At 37.5% G+C, this 21727-nt stretch overlaps 2 protein-coding genes across 3 annotated transcripts; one reads left to right on the forward strand and one right to left on the reverse strand.

Annotated features, from left to right (window-relative positions):
* Positions 1–1117: 1117 nt before the first annotated feature.
* Positions 1118–13348, forward strand: acsl4a (acyl-CoA synthetase long chain family member 4a). 2 transcript variants are annotated; one of them, XM_030145181.1, is made up of 15 exons: positions 1118–1185; positions 3206–3792; positions 3869–4046; positions 4153–4262; positions 4812–4950; positions 5158–5308; positions 6631–6754; positions 6873–6944; positions 7072–7211; positions 7322–7494; positions 8657–8731; positions 8837–9025; positions 9176–9290; positions 11820–11977; positions 12080–13348. In XM_030145181.1, exons 2-15 carry the CDS (start codon positions 3436–3438, stop codon positions 12235–12237), a joined length of 2139 nt encoding a protein of 712 aa, XP_030001041.1. In that variant the 5' UTR covers positions 1118–1185; positions 3206–3435; the 3' UTR covers positions 12238–13348. The 2 variants fall into 2 exon arrangements, with proteins under 2 accessions (XP_030001041.1, XP_030001042.1); XM_030145182.1 differs by lacking the exon at positions 1118–1185 and adding an exon at positions 2407–2783.
* nxt2 (nuclear transport factor 2-like export factor 2) lies at positions 13259–17488 on the reverse strand. The gene is made up of 4 exons (XM_030145183.1): positions 17343–17488; positions 17096–17182; positions 14168–14312; positions 13259–13625 (listed from the first exon to the last, which is right to left on the reverse strand). The coding sequence occupies exons 1-4, from the start codon at positions 17355–17357 to the stop codon at positions 13441–13443; spliced, it is 432 nt and encodes a 143-aa protein (XP_030001043.1). The 5' UTR covers positions 17358–17488; the 3' UTR covers positions 13259–13440.
* Positions 17489–21727: the final 4239 nt, after the last annotated feature.

Below are 21727 nucleotides of genomic sequence, written 5' to 3' on the forward strand. Positions count from 1 at the left end.
TTTTTTTTTACATTAAGTAATTGCCTTGATTGGAAACCATATGATGCCACAGTTTTTCTGATACATTTTTTTTATTGTTATTTAATGAAATGTCCTTTGCAGTGGACAGTTTTGTTTTGTTTGCTTTTTTTTATATAAAGCTGTGAAATACACTGCTGGGTCTCAGGGGGATATAAATGCTTATTTGCAATCATGTACAGAAGGAAAGGAAAGAAAGGAGAAAAGAAAAAGAAGATAAGAAAAAATAAAAAGTATGCCAATTTATACTAGGGGTGTCAAGGCATGGATGGATATATTAAGAGAAATATAGATTTCAACAGTTTTGAATGCCTTTAGATATTTAGAGTACTTAATTGACAGAAGGTAGTGTTTGTAAGTAATGTAGAATGCAGCAGTACACAGCTTTTTTACTAAGTATTTACCAAAATACATGAGAACTTTTAATGTTACAATGAAAAGATTAATCATGTATAGTGAATCACTTTTGAGCTCTGTCATGGTGTTATTGTTTTTTTTTGTTTGTTTGTTTGTTTTTTGTTTTGTTTTTTGAATCTTTATTCAGTAAAGAAGAGTATACAAACAGTGTATAAAACAAGAAAATAAGTTTGCCAGGGGGAAGGGTTATGTAATTATTATAATACAATGTCTAAATCAGAGCAATTATTAATGCTTTTTATAGCCTTTTTGTTTCCAGATTTATCTCAAAGCTTTAAATAAAGTTCATTATCTTTCAAAAAATAACTAATATTTGGTTTTGTGCTACAGAACTTACATTTGTGTCTGTCATGGTGTTAAACCACCGCAAATTGTTCATTGTGACGTCATACGCAGGGGTGCAACAATGTTTGTTTACATTAATTCAGTGAAACACAAAACACACACCTTAAGTCAATTATAGGACTTAACCTTTAACATCTAAAACACACATGAAGCCAATTATGTAAAGGTGCACACAACGCAATGATCAATAGCATCCGAGAAAAGAGGCGTTTACTTCCTGCAAACGTTTGACATGTAACGGACGTAAAGGAGAAAAAAAAAGGGGCTGCTCCGCATCAGCTTCTCATTGGTCCAGAAATATGGAATCAGATGACGTAGAGGTTCCGGGTTTCTAGGTCCTCAGAAGAGGTAACTTTCGGTCATTTCATGGTGGAGACGCGGCTGACCCGGTTTTCGCAGCTGAAGGTAGGAACGCTACAAATGTGCCAACTGAACAGGGTATCACTGACTAGCTGAACACCGTAATCTCATTACGACCTTTATCCGTTTGTAGATTTGTGTGAGGGTTAATTTGTGCGGGTTGTATTAATTAAGCGGGGTTTTAGCTACATCCTTAGCGGCTAACGTTAATCAAGTTGCCGTTGCTCTTCAGTGATGGAAGCTGTACCAGCAACGTGTGGCGGCTTTTGTCATCCTATAGTCTACCACCACCCAGTGCCAGAAAGCCTCCACAAAGTCTGTTTATGTCGACGGTAGCTAGCTTGGAGACAATAAAATGTTATATATTTAGATATTCCGTGTGTTTTTTTTTTTTTTTTTTTTGTGTGTGTGTGTGTCGGTTTAATACTGGTGTCTGTTAGTACGGAATAACGCGGGCACGTTTGGGATTATTTGCTAGAAAGAAAATCACAACGGACCTACTAAACGTGACTATGTATAATATAGATATGTATTTAGATAAATATATTTGTGTTATTGTAAGAAAAAAAAATCGTGGCATCAACAAGTCGTATTTGCTTTTTAAAATTACTCCTGTTTGTGTTACTGAATGTGTTTGAAACTCTGAAGTAACATTTACTGTGGTTAATAATTCTTTTCATGTCTCATCAAGTCCATCATACTCACTTCACACACCCTGTGGTTTGTTGTTGTGTTGAGCTGTGCTTTAGGCAAATCAGTGACTTTGCATTCCTGTTAATAATTGTTTTACTGTAAGTGACCCGTGACACTTACAGGCGTTATTATTATTAAATTGCTGGTTTAGTTGGAACTGTTTGTATCCATGGCTCTTCTGTGCTGAAACAGCCCATAACCTTTATTTTAACCTTTTCCCTGGATTGTGGAAATATCAGTTGTTGATGACACAACTGACGTAGGTAAGTGTTATGATTCACTGAAATGAATCATAAACTGGGGTGTGCATTCCAAAAGTACATAACCTTCTCTGACTAGACATGATTTAGATTTGGTAAGCATACGTAACCATGTTAAATTAGGTAAGAGGCTGATTCTTTTTCAGCCCTTATTAGGTGAGTCTTGTCTTTTTACGTCTTTTTTTGGGACATCAAAGTAAGCTCCATGTGGTAGTTGACAGCGTGTTCAGCTTTTATACAAGACAGCTGTGTGTTGTTACATTTCCTCGCCGTTCTCGTCTGCTTCTGTGACTTCTGTGCATTGTTGAGCTAAGTCCGTTTTAACTCTTTTGAGTCACACAGCCCGGTGAGGTTATTAGCGGTCTGAGCTTGTCCTAGAATGGCCTTTCACTGACCACACGGTGGGGTGAGGCTCAAGAGTATTGTCATTGGTCCACAGCAACATCCTCTTCAGAATCACTGTCAGGGCTGTGGTCATTGGACAGTGTCCAGTCTGTCCACTCCACTGGGGCCAAATCTCAACATTGCTTCATCCTTCCATCACCTGAGAGATGACTAGCCCTTTGTTGTTGAAAGGCAAACAGGTGTTATTTTACTAGGGAGGGAATTTACACTGTAGAAACAAACATCCTCTAGTATGTAATTGAGTGCTGACAGTCACACTGAGGTTTGGTTCACAGGGAGACAGAGGTAAGTGAACATTATGTAGTGATAGTAGGTATTTGCCAACAAGTACAGTCCTGTGTGTAAAAATATGGTGGTTAAAAGACAGATATGAATACTGGCCATGAAGGCAAGGCAGGAGATAAGCTTTCACGGTTTTGTTTTGCCAGGGCTTTTTTTTTTTTTTTTTAAGCGGGAAGTGTGCCACTAGACTCAGTTAGCCAACCAACTTCCTCTTCTACACTGCTGTTGACACATGATCTATTTGGGTGAATATGAATCCTGGTTGTCTGTGTAGGTTCTCATTTGCCCAGGTCTTCATTCTTCTCGCTTCAAACCAATCCAGTTGAACCGAGAAGAACTACCAAGAAGAATTAATCCTAGTTGTTTTTGCTGAGACATTTGACATGTAAAATGTTTCTGATCAGTGTTTTCTGTTCTCACTTTAGGTGTTCCATCTGGGGGACAGTGGGCAACATTTTCACTCTCCATTTTCTGGATTTTTAGACTTGCCTACTGCGGGGGGTTTTCTCTTTGTCAGGTTGTGAAGTTTCCCCATCTATACCTATTTCCTTCACACGCCTTAATCTCTTCAAGACCAACACACCAGCCAGTTCTGGTCTGACAACCACTGTCTGCCTCACGGTTCCCATTCATAAATACTCTTTCAGGTTATACTATGGGTCAACGGACAGACTCTACCCTGCAATCCTTGCTCCTCTTACCAATCCACCTTTTGATATGGCTCTACTCCGTCCTCTCCTTTCTGCCCTGGTATTTCATCACTGGTGCCGGGCATAAGAAAGCTCAATCTGAACGGATAAAGGCCCGTTCCACTTCAGGCCAGGCAGAGGGTCCTTACCGATCTGTGGACCACTTTGAGTCCCTCGCCAGGGAGGACTTCCCTGGCAAGGACACCCTGGATAAGTTGTTTCAACACGCCGTGCAGCGCTATGGATCAGCTCATTGTCTTGGCACCAGAGATATACTGAGTGAAGAAAATGAGACTCAGCCTAGTGGCAAAGTATTTAAAAAGGTAATGATCTACTCACACTTTTGATGATGACAATGTCTGTGACAATATAAATGCTTAAGTTACTGTTTCTTTGTAGTTGATCCTGGGAGAGTATCGGTGGTTGTCTTACAATGACGTGGATACCATAGTGAATGAGTACGGCAGCGGATTACAAGCTCTCGGACAGCAGCCCAAAAACACCATCGCCATCTTCTGTGAGACCAGAGCTGAGTGGATGATCACTGCCCAGGCATGCTTTAGGCGCAATTTCCCCTGTGAGTGTATAACAGTACATACAATAAGAGGTCATATGTGTCACAGTGAACATACTGTGCTGTGTATCTGTGTGTAATGCATTTAATCAATTGCTTTGTTTTACAGTGGTGACATTCTATGCCACACTGGGAGAGGATGCCATCGCATATGGACTGAATGAAAGCGGTGTCACACATCTTGTTACCAGCATAGAACTGCTAGAGTCTAAACTAAAAGTGAGTTGAATCCTAATCAAATCTATCTAGATGTGACAGAAGTGGAAGAATGGGACAATGCTTACCTTGCATTCTGCTACAAATGTACATCTTGTCTGTGTATATCCCTGATGTTTGTATAGAAGAAAAACTCAATAGATGCAGATACTGCGTCTATTTTACTTATCGTGTCACTTTGTATCATCTGTGTGACAACAGGAGATGTTGTGTCTAATGTGATCACATTGATGCACTGAATGACTTGAATGCAGTATCTGTTACACTGTAATTGCACTGAAAAAAAATGTACTAGCTTGTCAAATGAATAGTTCTCACTGTTCCTGAATGAAATTTGACTTTATTGAAGCTGGTTACCCTACAGCTGTATGGAATCACAGAACCTTTACTTTGGTTTTTCTGTGGTTCCGATGGACTATTTCTGTGTTTATAAGTGGAAACTGTCGCCCAGATCAAGTCAATGGAAGCAGACTTGGTTTTACATATAAAACCAAATCATCTGATTGGGAACCCTTGTTAAAGCAGCTTTGTGTTCTTTTTTTTTCTGTCCAGAGTGTGCTTCCGCAAATCCCAAAACTGAAGCATGTGATCTACGTGGACCAAAAGAAAGTGAGCGCAGAAGGCTACCCAGCAGGACTTTCCCTCTACAGCATGGAGGCTGTACGAGAGCTGGGCGCCCGTCCTGAAAACAGTGTGTATTTGTTCTGTTGCTGCTTCTGTTTCTGATATAGACTAAAAACCATAATGAATTTGAAGTGCTGTCAGTTTCAGAGTAAACAAAGCAGTGTTTGCAAATCAAACAACACTTTATTTACCTCAAAGATTTAAGGTTATTTGCTAGACATTGTTTACTTTGCACTTGTATTGCTTGTTGACCTTCTCCTTGTTTGCCTTGTAGTTGGGAGGCCGATAGTGAAGCCCCAGCCCTCGGACCTGGCTGTGGTGATGTACACCAGTGGTTCTACTGGCAGACCTAAAGGAGTTATGATCATCCACAGTAACTTGATTGCTGGAATGACAGGCCAGTGTGAGCGCATCCCTGGACTGGGGTGAGTTTTAGGAGTAGTTGATTGCAATTAATTCACCCTGGTGTGAATCCTCCCTGGAATCACAATCCAGAAACCAAAAGGTCAAAACCCTGGTCTGTTCAGATCCACCTTAACCATGTCCACTCCTCGTGTGAAAACATTTTTTGGATTTGACCTTTGGACTTGTTCTGGGAAGTTATGACAGACTGTTTCTTTTATAGAATTTTGGTCAGAAGCAAGAGTAAACTTGGTCAAAAAAAGCATGTCTATTTTCTGAGGAGCAAAGGGGGTCTTCCCCTTGGTAGTGATGAAGTCACATGCTGTTTTCAGAAGTACACCATCTACAAACCCATCAGTGTAAAGTATAGAGACACAATCCACAAAGCTGACAACAGCAGGATGTAGATATGTCATGAAAATGTCTTTTTTTTCCTTAAGTTTTTATTGAAATTTTACAAACACATAATCATCAAAAACAACAAAAAGAGAACAAACAAACTTTGCTTGGGTACACTATATGACATTACATTTACATTTTTCAGTCCTTCCACCATTCCGAGTTCTGTAATCAGTCCATTTATTCAATTTTTTTGTCCATTTGTGCTTCTTGTAGTCACAGTATGTGAGTTATTTTTTCCATTGTGTATATATTCCTTCAATAATTGTGATCCATTGGTCCTTTGTTGGTGGCTCTGTCTTTCCCCAGTTTTTTGTAATAGCCTATTTGCAAGCCACTAAAAGTACCTTAACCAAGTATATGTTGTTTCCCACTACATTTCCGTCAGGCAAGTTACACAAATACAGTACATCATGAAAATGTTTTTAGTGTCTAAAGAGTAAAAAGATGAACATTCATTCAGATTTTCAGGTGTGAAAGGCCTTAAAATCACCCACTGCTGTAGGTGCACATCAGGTCTTGCTTTCATCTTTGTACAAAATATATTTCTAAAGCTCTTCATCTGCTCCAATTTAAAAAAAACAAACAAAAAAAACAAAAAAAACAAAAAAAACACTAGCTAAAATATGTATGAAACATTGCCAGATACAACACTGATATTTTTCCATACTAAATTTGTAAGCGTAGTTTTCCAAACATGGAACAGCTTATCATGAGTCAAATCAGACAGTCAGATGATTTGCAGCTTTTCTTTAAATAAGGCAAAATATTGTAATCCTTCATTCCATCTGTTTATCTCATCAGCTATTCTAATGAGTAGAGAATCACAAATGAAACCAGTGACCAACACTTGAGAGAAAGTGCTTGTGAAAATTGCAAAGAGGAACAGAAAACATGTAGGCGCTCGTGGCTGAAACAGTAATGTTCTGTCCTTGTGCTTTTACAGGCCTAATGACACATACATAGCTTATCTGCCTCTGGCTCATGTACTGGAAATGACAGCGGAAATCTCCTGTGTCACATACGGCTGCCGGATTGGCTACTCGTCCCCCCAGACGCTCTCGGACCAGGTAATACCCGGCACCAATGCCAGTGTACATTAAATCTACCAGTCTTTACACTGTGTTTCATTAGAGAGGATAATGATTTCCGTTAGTCTAATCAGTGTTATTGTTGTTTCTGTTTTAGTCCACTAAGATCAAGAAGGGAAGCAAAGGAGACTGTACAGTCCTCAGACCCACCCTGATGGCAGCTGTGCCAGTAAGAACCACTGTTCATTACTTACTTCACTTTTATAATTTTCTACATTTTCCCCCACCCACCCTTTCTTTATTATTTCTTTCAACCAACTCCACTTTTTTCCTGAAATGTTTTTTTCCTAATAAAGGAAATAATGGATCGCATCAACAAGAATGTGATGAGCAAAGTGCAGGAAATGAGCTACATTCAGAGGACATTGTTTACACTGGGATACAAATATAAACTGGAACAGATTAAGAGGGGATATGACGCACCGCTCTGCAATGCGTAAGATACCTGTTTTTTCTCTTTCAGCGCCTTCACTTAAAAATGTGTTTTCCATATATTAAGAAATGCCCAGTTCCAGGTGTCTCACGTTTCCCTTTCTGTGTTTGTAGCTTGTTGTTCCGCAAAGTGAAGAAGCTGCTGGGAGGACAAGTGAGGATGATGTTGTCAGGAGGAGCCCCCCTGTCCCCGGTTACACAGAGATTTATGAATGTATGCTTCTGTTGTCCCGTGGGCCAAGGCTACGGCCTCACGGAAACCTGTGGAGCAGGCACCATCACAGAGGGTAAGTCCATTTCAGACTCCTGTGGTACTCAGAAAGGCTTTTCAATGGTAGTCTTCACAGGTCACATTTGTTTTGGAGATAAATAACAAGCAATTAGAAGAACACCAATTATCATCCAGTGAAATGTTTACTCTTCCAAGTAATTTATTATTCACACACAACAATAAAATACAGATAACATCATCACCTTTGAGGTATATTGTGTATGTACCTACAGAGATCCTGCCCTCTGCCTGTACAAGTTAGAAATATTATACCTTCAATGTACACTTTTTTCCTGTTTAAAATGGGCACAATTTATTGTCTTTTTACACTGTCCATCTAATTTACCACGTAAGGGTAATACTTAAACAAAACGATATACAAACACAAAAACTTGTTTGTATATTGTTATTAATTAAAATGACCAATTATTGTCACACCTCTTGTTGCAGGTCAAAATTGTCTGTGTAATTCTGGCTGATATTTAAATATTTGCCCTATTGCTGTTAAGTTCAAGTCAATACACAGTCTTGCTTTTGGCTCAAAAAATGTGGTCCACAAGGGAGCACTAGAAAGAAAGCATATGTTATGAGTGTTTGGAGCAGAACTACAAAATTTAAGTTTTATATTTGTCCAGTATATGATTCTACAAACTACTCAGCTCCTTTACTGTCAATGGGCGAATGAGATAATCACTAGAACATCACTAACAAGTTTTTGTTTGTTTGTTTGTTTGGGGGGGGGGGCAATAACATTGTTTCCTTTAGTTATTTTGCTGCTAAATTGAACTGAGCTACTAAAATGATTTTAAGTGTTCCTGTGACAGTGACAAAAAAGATCTATTCTTTTATATTATTTGAGGATTTGTTTGCTCTAGTATTTGTTTTGTCTTCATTTTAGTTATTCATGGTGGTTTTTAAATGTATGTATTTATCAGTATATTTACTATAACTACCTTTTTTAACAATAGCAGTAATAGATGTAACTATTTTTAAATATTTTATTGTAGTTTTTCTGTGACAAGCAAAATGTGTTTTATTGGATTCACATCTTGGTTGAATCAAAGAGAAATATTCACACGTAAAGACAGCACAGCTCTGACTCATATCACATTAGGTTTAAAGTGATGATTACAAAGAGTGTAAATGCCTCATTAAAATGTTTTGTGGTTTGTTCTCAGTTGTGGACATCAGCACCGGTCGTGTTGGAGCTCCTCTCATCTGCTGTGAGATCAGACTCAGGGACTGGGCTGAAGGTGTGGCATCTTGGCACATGCACTGTACTGTTTGGAATGATGTATTTGTAATTGCAGTATCATGCTAATCTTGTTTTTCCACAATCATTTGTCTCGGCATGTCAGGAGGCTACACCAGCAAGGACAAGCCAAACCCAAGAGGGGAGGTGCTGATCGGTGGTCCCAACGTGACCCAGGGTTATTACAGGAGCGACGGCAACGATCAGGACTTCTTTGTGGATGACAATGGCCAGCGATGGTTCTGCACCGGTGATATAGGAGAGGTTTATCCAGATGGTTGTCTGCAAATAGTGGGTGTGTACATTTGTTCTCTTACAAAGTTACACCTCACTAATGCGATTATGCGATGGTGCCTGTGAAACGTGTTGTTTTGAACTTCTGAAGGGCCAAACGTCTGGACTATACTGCAGAGCTCTTTTAACAGAATTTTATGTCCTCATTTAGATCGGAAGAAGGACTTGGTGAAGCTGCAGGCTGGAGAGTACGTGTCCCTGGGAAAAGTCGAGTCTGCACTAAAGAACTGCGCCCTCATAGATAACATCTGCGCGTATGCAAATAGGTGAGTAACTGTTATCACTGATCTTGGAAAGGTTACATGCCCTAAGCGAAACAGGACCTTGGCTGAACTATCAGAGGGCAGCGTTGGGTGACTAACAAAAGCTTACTCATAGAACTATTTCTCTTCCAGCTATTTTGCAGTTGTAGTAATGCTGGGTGGCACAACCACAGATTTCTATCATGGTACTGATTATAATATCCTGAGGATTTCAGTATATATCACTTGTTTTATTTATTTGTTTCTGCATCCCTGGTTCTTTATATGGGTTCTTGGCAGTCTGTTTTAAGGACTGTATTATCATTATTATTTCTATTTTAAAAAAATTATGTATAATGAAGGGCTTAGCTAATAATACATTTGTCCCATAGTATGATACAATATATGAAGTAAGCAGTGTTTGCAAAAGTATGTATACATACACCAGCAACTTGCCTCAATCTTTCATAGGTGGATCGGTATCATGCTCATACTGTTGCAAAAGAGAGCTGTGTGTAATTATTGTTACAAAGTTGCAACTCTTAGTAAGAATGGGGTACATAGTTAAGATCCACTTATAGCAGTACTTCAGCATCGGTTAAGTTTTGAAGTACCCAGACTCTTATTGACTTTGAGAGATGCATCAATGTCCCTTTGTTTATTTGCAGTAAACTATGTAATTTAACAGTAAGATGATTTATTTTGACCAAACAAATATATAAATGTAAAGATATTTGTCTACAAAGAGTTAAAATTTGAAAAAGACCCTCCGTTGGCAGCTATAAAGTGACTCTCTCTCTCTCTCTCTCTCTCTCTCTCTCACTCACTCACTCACTCACTCACTCACTCACTCACTCACTCACTCACTCACTCACTCACTCACTCACTCACTCACTCACACTCACACTCACACTCACACTCACACACACACACACACACACATCTGGACACTTAGTTTCTCCAAACACTGAGCTGAAACACTTCCTCTTGTAAAATGTACCAAAGGTATTCTGGGCCAGCTGGATGTTTCTTTGTGACCTTGTGATCCAGGCCATCTCAGTGCAGTTAAATAGGATTTAGGTCAGGTGACTGGGAAGGTCATTCCGTGATGGATAACACTCCAGCTCTCACTAACGAACTCATTCAGAGCTTGGCTGTATGTTCATTGTCTTCTTGCATGGTCAAGTTGGTGCTGAAGTATAGAATCGCATTCATGCTCCACAGTATATACAGATCTGAACCATCAAACTATCTTTTCATTGTTTTTCATGCATCAGTGCACCCAGTCATGGTTTATACAGTATTTAAGCCACATAAATGTAATGTTAGCATGTTCTCCAAATTTATTGTAAGGTGGAACATATCATGGCTACAAACACTCTTGATCAAAATTTTAAAACCAGTTGAAAAATTGCAAGAATTTACATTTTGCCCTGTTGGATCTTAAGAAGGTTCTAAGTAGAGTTTCAAAATGCAAAAAGAGGTGGGAGTGAGACGAAAAAAAAAAAATTGAGTAAGCAATTTATTGAAAACAACAAATTAAACTGCTTCCAACCTCAGCAGTGATGACACATTGAGAGGCCTTAGTTATGCAGCTCAGCAATCTGACCACGTTCAAAGGGAGAAAGCTTTTTTGCCTTTGCCATCAGGAGGTCATGACAGTGTGAATACCTGGCAGAAAATGACTTTGAATCCACATTTTTACGCAGATTTTGGCTTTTAAAGGCTGTGGTCTTAAACTTTTGATGACTGTGGAACAGCCTATTTCAGTTTGTTTTCAGTAAGTTGCTTTTTTTTTTGTCTCACTCCCATTTCTTCTTTTTGCATTTTGAAACTCTATTTAGAACCTTCTTAAGATCCAACAGTGCAAAATGTAAATTCATGCAATTTTTAAACTGGTCTTAAAATTTTGATCAGGTGTGTATATTTTATTCAAACTGTCTTATTACTAAGGTGAATTTTAAGCTTTTTGTAACAATATCTTTACATTTTATATATTTGTTTGGTCAAAATCATCATACAGTTTAGAGTTAATTACCTAGTTTGTTGTGTATTAACAAATGCAATAAATGACTGGATATTTCTGAACTTTCTAAAGGCATTTTTATATGTAATATTACAGTTTACTGGCTGTTGAAGCCTTAGTGCTCTTTTAGTTATTTACAATGGTGATGCATGAAACATTCATACTTATGGTAAATTAATGGAGTTTACATGTTGTATTTTCCAGCACTAGTTTAAGTATTTGTAACGTGCATTAGGTCTGAGACATACTGATAAATATATGTACTTATAAATACTCAGCGATGCTTCTTCAAATTGTGGTAACACTAAGTAAGGACTGTATTGCCCCATTTTGTGATCTTGTGCTAAACGTGTTCCTTAGTATTACCACAAGACTCTGGACTCAGATTCAACTTCTCAATTTCTCTATAAAAAAAAAAACAAAAAACTTCCTGTTCAGCTTCCTATAACAATGTGATCGACAACATTCACTGATTTTCATAGTGGTAGTTTTATGCATCAACACATTTTCTGGTGCTTTCCCTGCAGCGACCAGAACTACGTGATCAGCTTTGTGGTTCCCAACCAGAAAAAGCTGACGGAACTGGCCAAACAGAGGGGCATAGTGGGAACATGGGAGGAGATCTGCACTCACCCTGACATGGAAAGAGTGGTTCTGGGGGAGATCAAGGAGGTGGCGGTTAACAGTAAGAGCTGTTCTCACATGAAACTACAAATGAGCTCTTGTTAAAAATATGGATGGACCTCATTACACTCCCTATCTCTTTTTTGGTTTTTTTCCCGTTCAGTTAAACTCCAGCGGTTCGAGATACCAGTGAAGGTCCATCTGAGTCCAGAGCCATGGACTCCAGAAACAGGTCTCGTCACAGACGCCTTTAAGCTGAAGAGGAAAGAGCTGAAGAACCACTACCTTCACCACATAGAGAGAATGTACGGCGGCAAATAAATGCAGTCATTTTCAGAACCACTGTAAAATAACCTGTGATACCAATTTGGATTTTTATGCTGTTTGTGTACAGTAACACATACACATGAACATGGCTTGAACAGATGAGCTGAAGCTTTAGATATCTGTAGCTGTTGATTCATTTGTGCTGCTTTTTATTCTTGTGTGTAGAACAGTAAAAATGTTTTGATTGTCGGAGGTGCACTTAAAAGAAGCAGCACTTATTTTGTGAGAGGGATCCGAGACCATTACAGCACTCAACTGCCATACACTCGTCGATTTGTACTTTGTAGCTCATTAGAAGTATCACAGTCCTCCATCTGTGGCTGATACATTAGTGTTACGTCCATTGGAATTTTAACAACTATAGTTGGTGTCAAGGCTTTTTTGTAAATTTGGAGTACTGATGTTACTGTGCCTTCAGTCTGCAGTACTTGTGTAGTAAAGCAGAGAGAAGTGGCATCTTGGGGAAAAAATAGTTTACATTTCTGTCAAAAAAATGGCTTTACTGCCATGTTAAACTTACTTGATGTCATTGGAAAAAAAAATTTAGAGCTTCAATTGACATGAATCGTACATTAAAAAAGTTGCTCATTATTGTCTGCTTGTGCACTTGCCAAATTCTACTATTCTATAATTTCTTTTTGTCAATTTGTCAAAAGACCAAAATGTGCATAAATGCATGACTCAGGAAGGTAAGCAAATGTTTTAATATATGAAACTGTCAAGTAGGAAGTTGCTTATATAGAAAGGAATTTTGTTAAAATTCAATGGCACCTTATTTATTTAAGAGTAAGCTTGATTAACTTCTAAATTATTAGCATCAGCTATAGTCTGAACTGGCATATTGTACTGTGCAAATTTTACCTCAGTTAACAGAATTATGTAGAATTTGGTAATTTTTTTGCAGTCAAGTCTGTTGAAATATTAATAGAGGGGTTTTTTCTATGTATTTTTCTAAATGTTGTCATGTTAATGGATTTGCTTTAAACGCAGACTATGACAGTCACTTTACAGCTGGTTCAGTGGTCCTATTAGTATTTATTGTTCCATCATGATGATCACATACCTTGTTCAATAGTTCTGAAAAATAAACTTTTTTTGTACTTGGTGTATTTTTTTTTACTTTTCTTACAAAAACAAAAAACAACAGCATATTGACTTATAAGATAAGTGTCAAGGGAAGAGGCAGAGATAAGAGCCTCAGCTATTCCAGTCCTGGAAACGGAAACAGTCACTGGCGATCTTCCACACGGGCTGGTCGTTGTTGGGGGAAGCCTGAGCTGTTAAAAGAAAGTTCTGATTGAAGAAGCGCTGTTTGTTCCCTTCAAACTTGACGATTCCACCGGTTACAACCAGCAGCGTCGTCTGGCCTTGGGTTGCTTGTTCTGGGAATACAAGAAGGGTGATAGACACTGGTTAACAGGAGAAAGTTGGACATCACATGATTTAATACTTTCATGTCATGACTCCCATTAACACAGCTCTTCTCAAACAGGCAGTGCTTACAGAATTGTTCAGATTTTTTACATAAAAGGGTCAAATGACACACTGAAAATACTCCAACATAAACAAAGGCCTTGCATTCACAACATGACGTAAAAGTAAAATGTAAAAGTAATCATTAAGTTGAACAGTTAAATGATCTCCATCAGTGTGTAACTAATCTACATGATGTGTGTTTCCAAAGAGTATTTAGCTTAAGTAGGAGGAGAATTTTAATCTCAACCCATAAAGACCCTTCATCCTTCAGTTTATTACAAACTTTCCAAAATCATCACATTTGGAGATATGTGGTTTTCATGACAAGGCTAAAATGTAAATATATCTGAATGTATGAAATAGAAATATTCAAAGCACAATTTACTACAGTACATGCTCTGTAAGGATGTTTTAAGAACTGTTTGACACTAAAGAAGGCCGTACTAACCATGAACCGGCTGACAATCCAGTGTATGTACTTGAAATTCACTTGAAGGCAGCGACTCAAAAAACTCTCCCAGAGCATCCAGTCCTGAAACTGCGTTCCCGTTCCACACCAATGTAGCCTTGTCCAGGTAGAGACGGGTCAGGTTCTGAGACAAAATAAACAGTCAAAAAAAATGTATTATGTGCTTCAGTCTGACCTGTGCTGACAATGACAATGAGAGATTTAAAGATAGAAACCAGCAGTATAGAGCAACAATTGTAAGCCTCCAATAAATGCAAAAAAAAAAAAAAATTGATAAATATCTCTTTCATTTTTCTCTGAGAAAATCCTTTTCACGCTTGAATTGATACAGATTCATTCAATCACTGATTCTTCCTAAATTCACACACCTCTCAGTGTTTTGTACAAATTTACAACAATTCTGTAATTTTTGATCCTCTCTTTAAAACAGTCTATTTCTAATTTAAAACCAGATATGTAGAAATACTCTGCATTTCGACAGACAAATTTACCATATACCAGCCAAAAACACTGATATAAGTCAAAAATTTACCATGTTTAATTTGCGTCCTTGTTACCATCTATACAAAAGGCATTTGTATTGAAAAACATGTATACGGGCAAAATGTAAATGTGGAGTATTGTGGATTTATCCCCACTATTGTATTGCTGATGTATGGGCTGTATGCATGGGCCACAAGTGAGAGACACACAGTTGCGGTTAATGTCATTAACCACATTCAAGTACTGTATTGGGATAATCAAAATAACAAATCCAAGGTTTGCGTAGCTGTTTGGCTTGAAATATTTGAGGGTAGTTGTAGAGGTGGAGACAGTAAGGTTAGATAAAAAAGTGTATGTTTTTATTTGGTAAACAACAATAATAGAAAATTTTGTGGGGATGAGGCCAACCAGGAACTTTTTGCCTGGTGGATTTGTGCTCTTACCACTCTTTCACTCTTTTTTCTCTTTCACTTAGTGAAAGGTAGAGAGCAGATGTTATTCAAGGTGAGACAATAAAGAAATAAGACTGTGGCAGTCACACTCATGACTCAATGCTAATTGAGTAACCACTCTTATGTCACTGTGTTGTGCAACATCTCACCACTATTTTACTAAATATTGTTGAATTTCCTCACTCTGTGCGTCTGTTCTGGGCTGTTGACGTTACACTCTGTCACATTACTGGAGGTGGCACAAACATGGAGCAAAGAATCAGGTTGGAATACTTGGTTAATTTTAGGAAGGGCCCAACTGAGTGTCTCAAACATCTCCAAGAAACATATCGAGAAGATGTGATGTCACTGCTGTGAGTCTTCAAGTCCCACAAACACCTCAAGAGTAGCTGCATGGAGGTGGAGGATGACCCCGTCAGGACAGCCTTCTTTGACGAAGACGGCAGAGAACACTGACACCACTGCACCAGCTGGTGTGGAGTGATGACAGACTAACGCAACTGATAACAGCAGAGGAGCTCAGCCTGAGCAGGGAGTCAGTGAGGACCATCATGGAGCAGGAGCTGCTCCACCACCAGAATGTGCCCACACACACCACAGTCGGTGTGAAGGAGTTCTTAGCCAACAAACAGATCACAAATCTTAAGCATTATTTTTATTCCCCAAATCTTGCACCGCGTGACTTCTGGCTCTTCCCCAGGGTGGAGATTGTACTGAAAGGAACTGTTTTCACCTCTGTCAAAGAGATAAAGGCCACAGTAACAAAGGAGGGGAGGACTTCACCTGTGCTTCTGAGTCAGGGTTCCCATTCTTTCACTGAAACTATTTTCCAGGACATTTTCAGCCACTACAGAAACAAGTTATCACGTCATACACTAATCCAGTCCCCTGTCCCACTCATTCTTTGGAAGTGTTCTTTTCTACAGTTGTAACTTGCATTTACCCAGATTGTTTCTGTGTTTATTACTCAGACATGTAATCTATGGCTATATGTATATATATATATATATATATATATATATATATATGTGTGTGTGTGTGTGTATGTATGTATATATATATATATATATATATATATATATATATATATATATATATATATGTATAATTTATCAATGAAAAATAATTACAATAGTAATAATAAATGTTATTTATAAGCGCCTTTCAGGACACCCAAGGACAGTATACAGCAAAGGATAAAACAGACCATGCATAATCAAAGAATAATGCAAACACACCCATAGATTACAGCGCAGCACTTCATACCATGACAAACTGGAGTTGCAATGTTCAATTTGGCAATTCCCAACTCAACTTCCTCTTCTCTCTTACTTTCTCTCCCGCACTTCCTCTAAAAATATTCGTATATTTTCAATAAATCACTGAATAACAATTTCCTTTGTTTCATCTCAGTTTAGGCACACAAGGTCACAAGGCAGGGGGAGGATAAATAATTTCCATGATAACTAACCGTTTCCAGGATATTTGACCTTTTTTTTTTTTTTCCATTTTCCATGTTTTCCATGTTTGGAAAAATGGTCAGTCATTGTGAGTGTGTCTGTGTGAGTGTGTGTGGTTGGGGGGGGGGGGGGGGTAGTTTGAAGGGAATAATGAGTAATTTCTCATTACTCATCTTGTAATAAATGTGTAGTAATTTTATTTTATTTATTTATTTTGTAATAGAAACGTTTCGGGGAAAAGTCTCATGTCTTTCTCGTCACATCTCGCCGATAAGGCATCAAAACGTTGGGCCCAATGCTGACTGTACAGATAGGCGCAAAAACTATAAGTTTGATTTAAAAAAAAAACAAAAAAAAAACAAAAAAACAAAAACAGAAGCATAACAATTACAACAAGCAGTCATTCGTACAAGCTGAAACAATGTACAGCTGTATGGGAATTGTTGTGTCAAAAGCTGATGCTGTGTATGGTGTGTGTACATTATTTAAGCATCTGCATTATCCTCACTCACCCTTCTTTTCTTATCCATGCAGTCGTAATAAATGTTGACAAATTCTTCTGAATATCTGCATGATTGGTCTGCATGTGTCCTGAATTCCTAGGGTGACAGTAAATTATTAAATACAGCTGAGAACAATTAAAACGAAAATAAAGCTAAATAGAGATGTTTGCCTCTTGTAAAAGCTACTCAGTGAATGCAGGCTAACGACAACAACACTGACTTCAGTTAAAAGTTTGGCTAACATTTTAAAACTTACCAGTGTGGTTGCCATAATTGCAAATATATGAACACAATTACATAAAAATGTTGGTGAATCTATTCAACCATGAACTTTATGTTGCTTTTCTTTACCCACTGTAACTAAATGCTAACCATGTAAGCACTAGCTAACGTGCTAGTTTCCAACATATTACTTCCTCCAGGCACTGGGACTGCCTACCAAAATAAAAGCATGTTAAAACAAAAGAAGAGACAGTAGTGGTCTAGTGGCATAAATTTACATATTCCTGAATTATGAATGATAAAAATAGTTTTATATAATGGTTCAAAAAGTGTAAACTAATTAAATATCGTGAAAATCTACTGCTAATATCAGAAAAGGGCTCAACTATATTTTAATTTGAAGGGAAATGTTGCAATTTTTCTTCTTCCTCTTTAAACTCGATTTCCGGTTATCTACTCATAAAAACGTGTATTACCGCCACAACGTGGACTAGAGCGGTAATAATTAATTACAAATTATTAATCATTTTTAGACCAACTGTGATTTTCAATAGAAATTCAATATAATGTTCTTTCATATCAATATGAATTAATGTTATATTATTCTTCCAAAACAGATGTTTTTTGTTGATATACTAGTGGTTATTGAGAAAATTGGGTTTTTGTTGCCATTAATTGACATACACTTTATTTTTTAATCAGTACATAAATCCATAATGTTGACTTGTTCATTGCATGTACTGTGATTTAATAGTGATTTCTGTTAATCAAAACATGTTGGTCTAATGACTGCAGTTGGGAATGGCAAAGAGGAAAGTCAGGGTTATCTGTGTAGCTAATAACATATTCACTATGTCACTTTTTCAGATTATTTCAGTTTTTCCAACATGAAGCTCATGACAGTGTTAGTTCCTTTAAAAACATTTAGCTCAGACAGTATCTGTCAAGGATAATGCTAATTTTGGAATGACATATATGACCGTGGAATGACAAACATGGCAAATAAATTTAGATGCTGAAGATTCCACCTGTAGAATCCCATTATAAAACAAAAAGAAAGAAAATACAAACAGCAATTAAAATGCTTAAAAAAAAAAAAAAAGCTGAATGACAAACTGCTTTAAGTCTTATGAGTTGTTTTTTTAAAGTTTGGAAAGGGAACTCCCATAAAAAACATTAAATATTTGAATAGCCATGTTTAAAAGCCATGTTGTCTGACAAAAGTTGAACATGCTGACAGTTTAATAATTTTGGAAGAATACAAAAAAAATGCTAAATCAACAGGTAGAACGATGACACCGTGACTGCTGAGTCAGCAGGCACAAATATTCTATAGGATGTGTTGTGGAAATTTTTCTGTGCTGCTGGTGAATAATGAAATAGAGATTTCTGCTGGCCGACAAGGTTTTTATTTCTTTGCAAAAAAAGGTCAGTCTGCACACGAGTGGTGATTGTGAAGAAAGACCTCGAGCTTCTGGCAAGATCCACCTTTATATGGTGGATTCCATCTCTCAGGTGACAACTACAGGGGGCTTCAAAGGACCTTTTGATAGAGTGGTGAGCCCTGGGTTTTACAGGAAGTGGCACAGTCACCTTTGTTGCTTTGTATTTGCAAATGCAATAAAGTCAATCAATCAATCAAATTTAATTTATAGAGCGCCAAATCATAACAAAAGTCATCTCATGACACTTTACATATAGAGGTGGTCAAAACCAGACTCTCAAGCCAATTTACAGAAACCAAACAGAATCCCCCAGGAGCAAACACTTGTGACGGGTGACAGAGGTGAGGAAAAACTTCCTTTTAACAGGCAGAAACCTGGAGCAGACCCAGACTGTGGAGGATGGTCGTCTGCTTTGACCAGTTGGGGTTAAAGAGAGAGGGTAAAGGAAGAGAAAAAGAGAGAGAGAGAGAGAGAGAGGTTGACACCTTCGTATCCCTATTGTTTTCCCATGTCTGTGCATTTCTGTACATGTCCTGTGAGAGGGTAGACACCTCGATAGGTTCCATAGAAAAGCAACAGTGGGGGGTGTTAGGGAAGGAGATGAGACAAAGAAACTAAAATTCCATTACAGATGATTACTCCTCAAAATAGAGCTGACATAGCTAACATTTATTAGTTCTAGAAATATATTTTTGCCTAAATGATGCAGGGTAGATCTGAAGGAAATTACATGATTTATTCATAGGTTTCTGGAGGCTGCAGTTAGTCAGAGACTTGTGATTTAACTTTTTTTGGTATTATTCAACTTATTTGTACTTATGTGATTTTTTTATGCCTTTATAAAGCACTTTAGTATTCACCTCTGACTGTGTAACTGTTTACACTGAAGGCTTTAGTACTTTGTGTTGGGTTATACAAATGTAATATATATTCATAGTTTGATATTTCATTATGTTTACCAACACCCTTGTATTTCAACAGTATCAATCTGCCATCGTCTTAAGTATGGAATGTTAAACAAACATTAATGTGGATGGAACAGATTGTCATGTCCCTGTAGGGGGTCACCAACAGTGCAGACCATTGAGTTATCACTAATCTGGTTTCTGTGGTAACATGGATGTCTCAAACACATAAAGAGCTTCTAGGAAATTCACACAAAAAGAGAAGTTAATGCATTTGGTTCTGAAAAGCTTATCACTTAGTAATGACGTGCATGTGTTTAGTTGTGTTAGTTCTTTTAGACCAGGTCCTCCTTCCTTCATACTCATTAAAAGCAAAGCAATGCTGAAAAACACATCCATGTGTTAGTTACCTCCAGGCTGTAACTCAGTATTATCAGGGTGCGCTGAGAACTCTTTGAAAAACCCTCCTGTTAATCCAGAATGTTGTAAGTGATTCTTCACTTGTATTTCTCTGTTGTTACTTTCTCTTCCATGGCTCACTGTAGAATCCAGAGTAGAACTTAAATCCTACTTTTCATTTACTAGACTCTTACTAATAACGCTCTGTTATATATTGAAGACATCTTCGTTCTACTGAATCCAAAAGCACACTTGGTTCACAGAGCACAGGTTTACTGGTAGATCTGAGAGGTTTTAGTTAAAGTTGTCCCAGGTAACTCTAAAATCTCCCTTACAGGGTTTTCCTAATACTATTCTAACACTTATGTGCAGCACCTAAATGTTTTCTTATAACATTTAAGAGAAAAAGAAAGTTTGGTGAAAGTAAGCTTTACTACCAGAGTTTAACCTTTCCTTTCCTTTCCTTTCCTTTCCTTTCCTTTCCTTTCCTTTCCTTTCCTTTCCTTTCCTTTCCTTTCCTTTCCTTTCCTTTCCTTGTTAAAGTGACTTTTTAATTGTTTCTTTTTTTCCTGTTTTTATTGCCTCTCTCTGTCTATATTTCACCTTGAGTCCAGATTAAAGTTGAACTGAAGTGAATTTTACTCTTGCTTAAGTGTTAAAGATCTGGAGGAAACATTGACTTGTATATTTGTAACTACAAATGAATTTGAATTACTTTTCTTGCAGTTTGTTCACATGACAAGGTAATTTCATTTGAAAATCTACAACTATGATCATGTAGATTAAAATTGTATGAACCTACAGTTTTTAGTTATATAACATCACATTTCCTTAACGAAGGACTTCCGTTGCCTGAAATCCCAAACTCAGTATACAGTATGACCGTATACGTCACCATTATATGTCGATATGTGTTATATGTGTTTTTCATCTCCTGTAGTTTGTGCTTTTTCCTCTTTGTCCATATTTACCCATCTCAGATATTAAAATGTAGTTTTACTTTTGAGAGTTAAAACTATTTAATCATCATCCCAAGCTTATTTCTCTAGTTTTTGTGCTGAATTTCTAAAATTTTCTGGATTTCATTTCTGTAGTTTATGCTTTTTCCTCCTTGTTTTCTCTGTACTTTTCTGCGGCTATCTCTCAAAAGAGCTGTACATTCCTGATGTGTGGTTTCTGGCACTGCACTTAATGTTATTTCCAGATAAATTACATTACATTTCCAGATATGAGATGAATGTTTTTTTCAGTTTCAGTGTGAGAGGGGTCAAAGAACTTTTATCAAAGTTTAAAATAATAGGTTCTTCCCTTGAAAGTTAACTAAATTTTCTTTGTATTTTTAATTATACCTTTAATTTTTCAGTAAGCTATAGAGTAATGATGAAAACAAACAAACAAGAGAATCTTTGTATTCTTTACCTGCTGACATGTTTAGTAGTTATAATGATCTCTGACCTATCCATAGCAGATGTGGAATCTGAGCAGCAAAAAGAAGGAAATGACAAGACTAAGGAAGGTTAAGAGTCACTGATTCATATCGAAGCATTGGTACAAATGCTGAAGATGCAAGTGCCACATCTGAAATAGTGTATAAACAAATTAGGATGAAACTGAGATGCATCTTTGCATTTGTAAACATGAGTAAAGATGAAGGTTTCATTAAGTTAAGG

This window comes from Sphaeramia orbicularis, chromosome 10, assembly GCF_902148855.1.
Source record: "Sphaeramia orbicularis chromosome 10, fSphaOr1.1, whole genome shotgun sequence".
Classification (NCBI taxonomy): Eukaryota; Metazoa; Chordata; class Actinopteri; order Kurtiformes; family Apogonidae; genus Sphaeramia; species Sphaeramia orbicularis.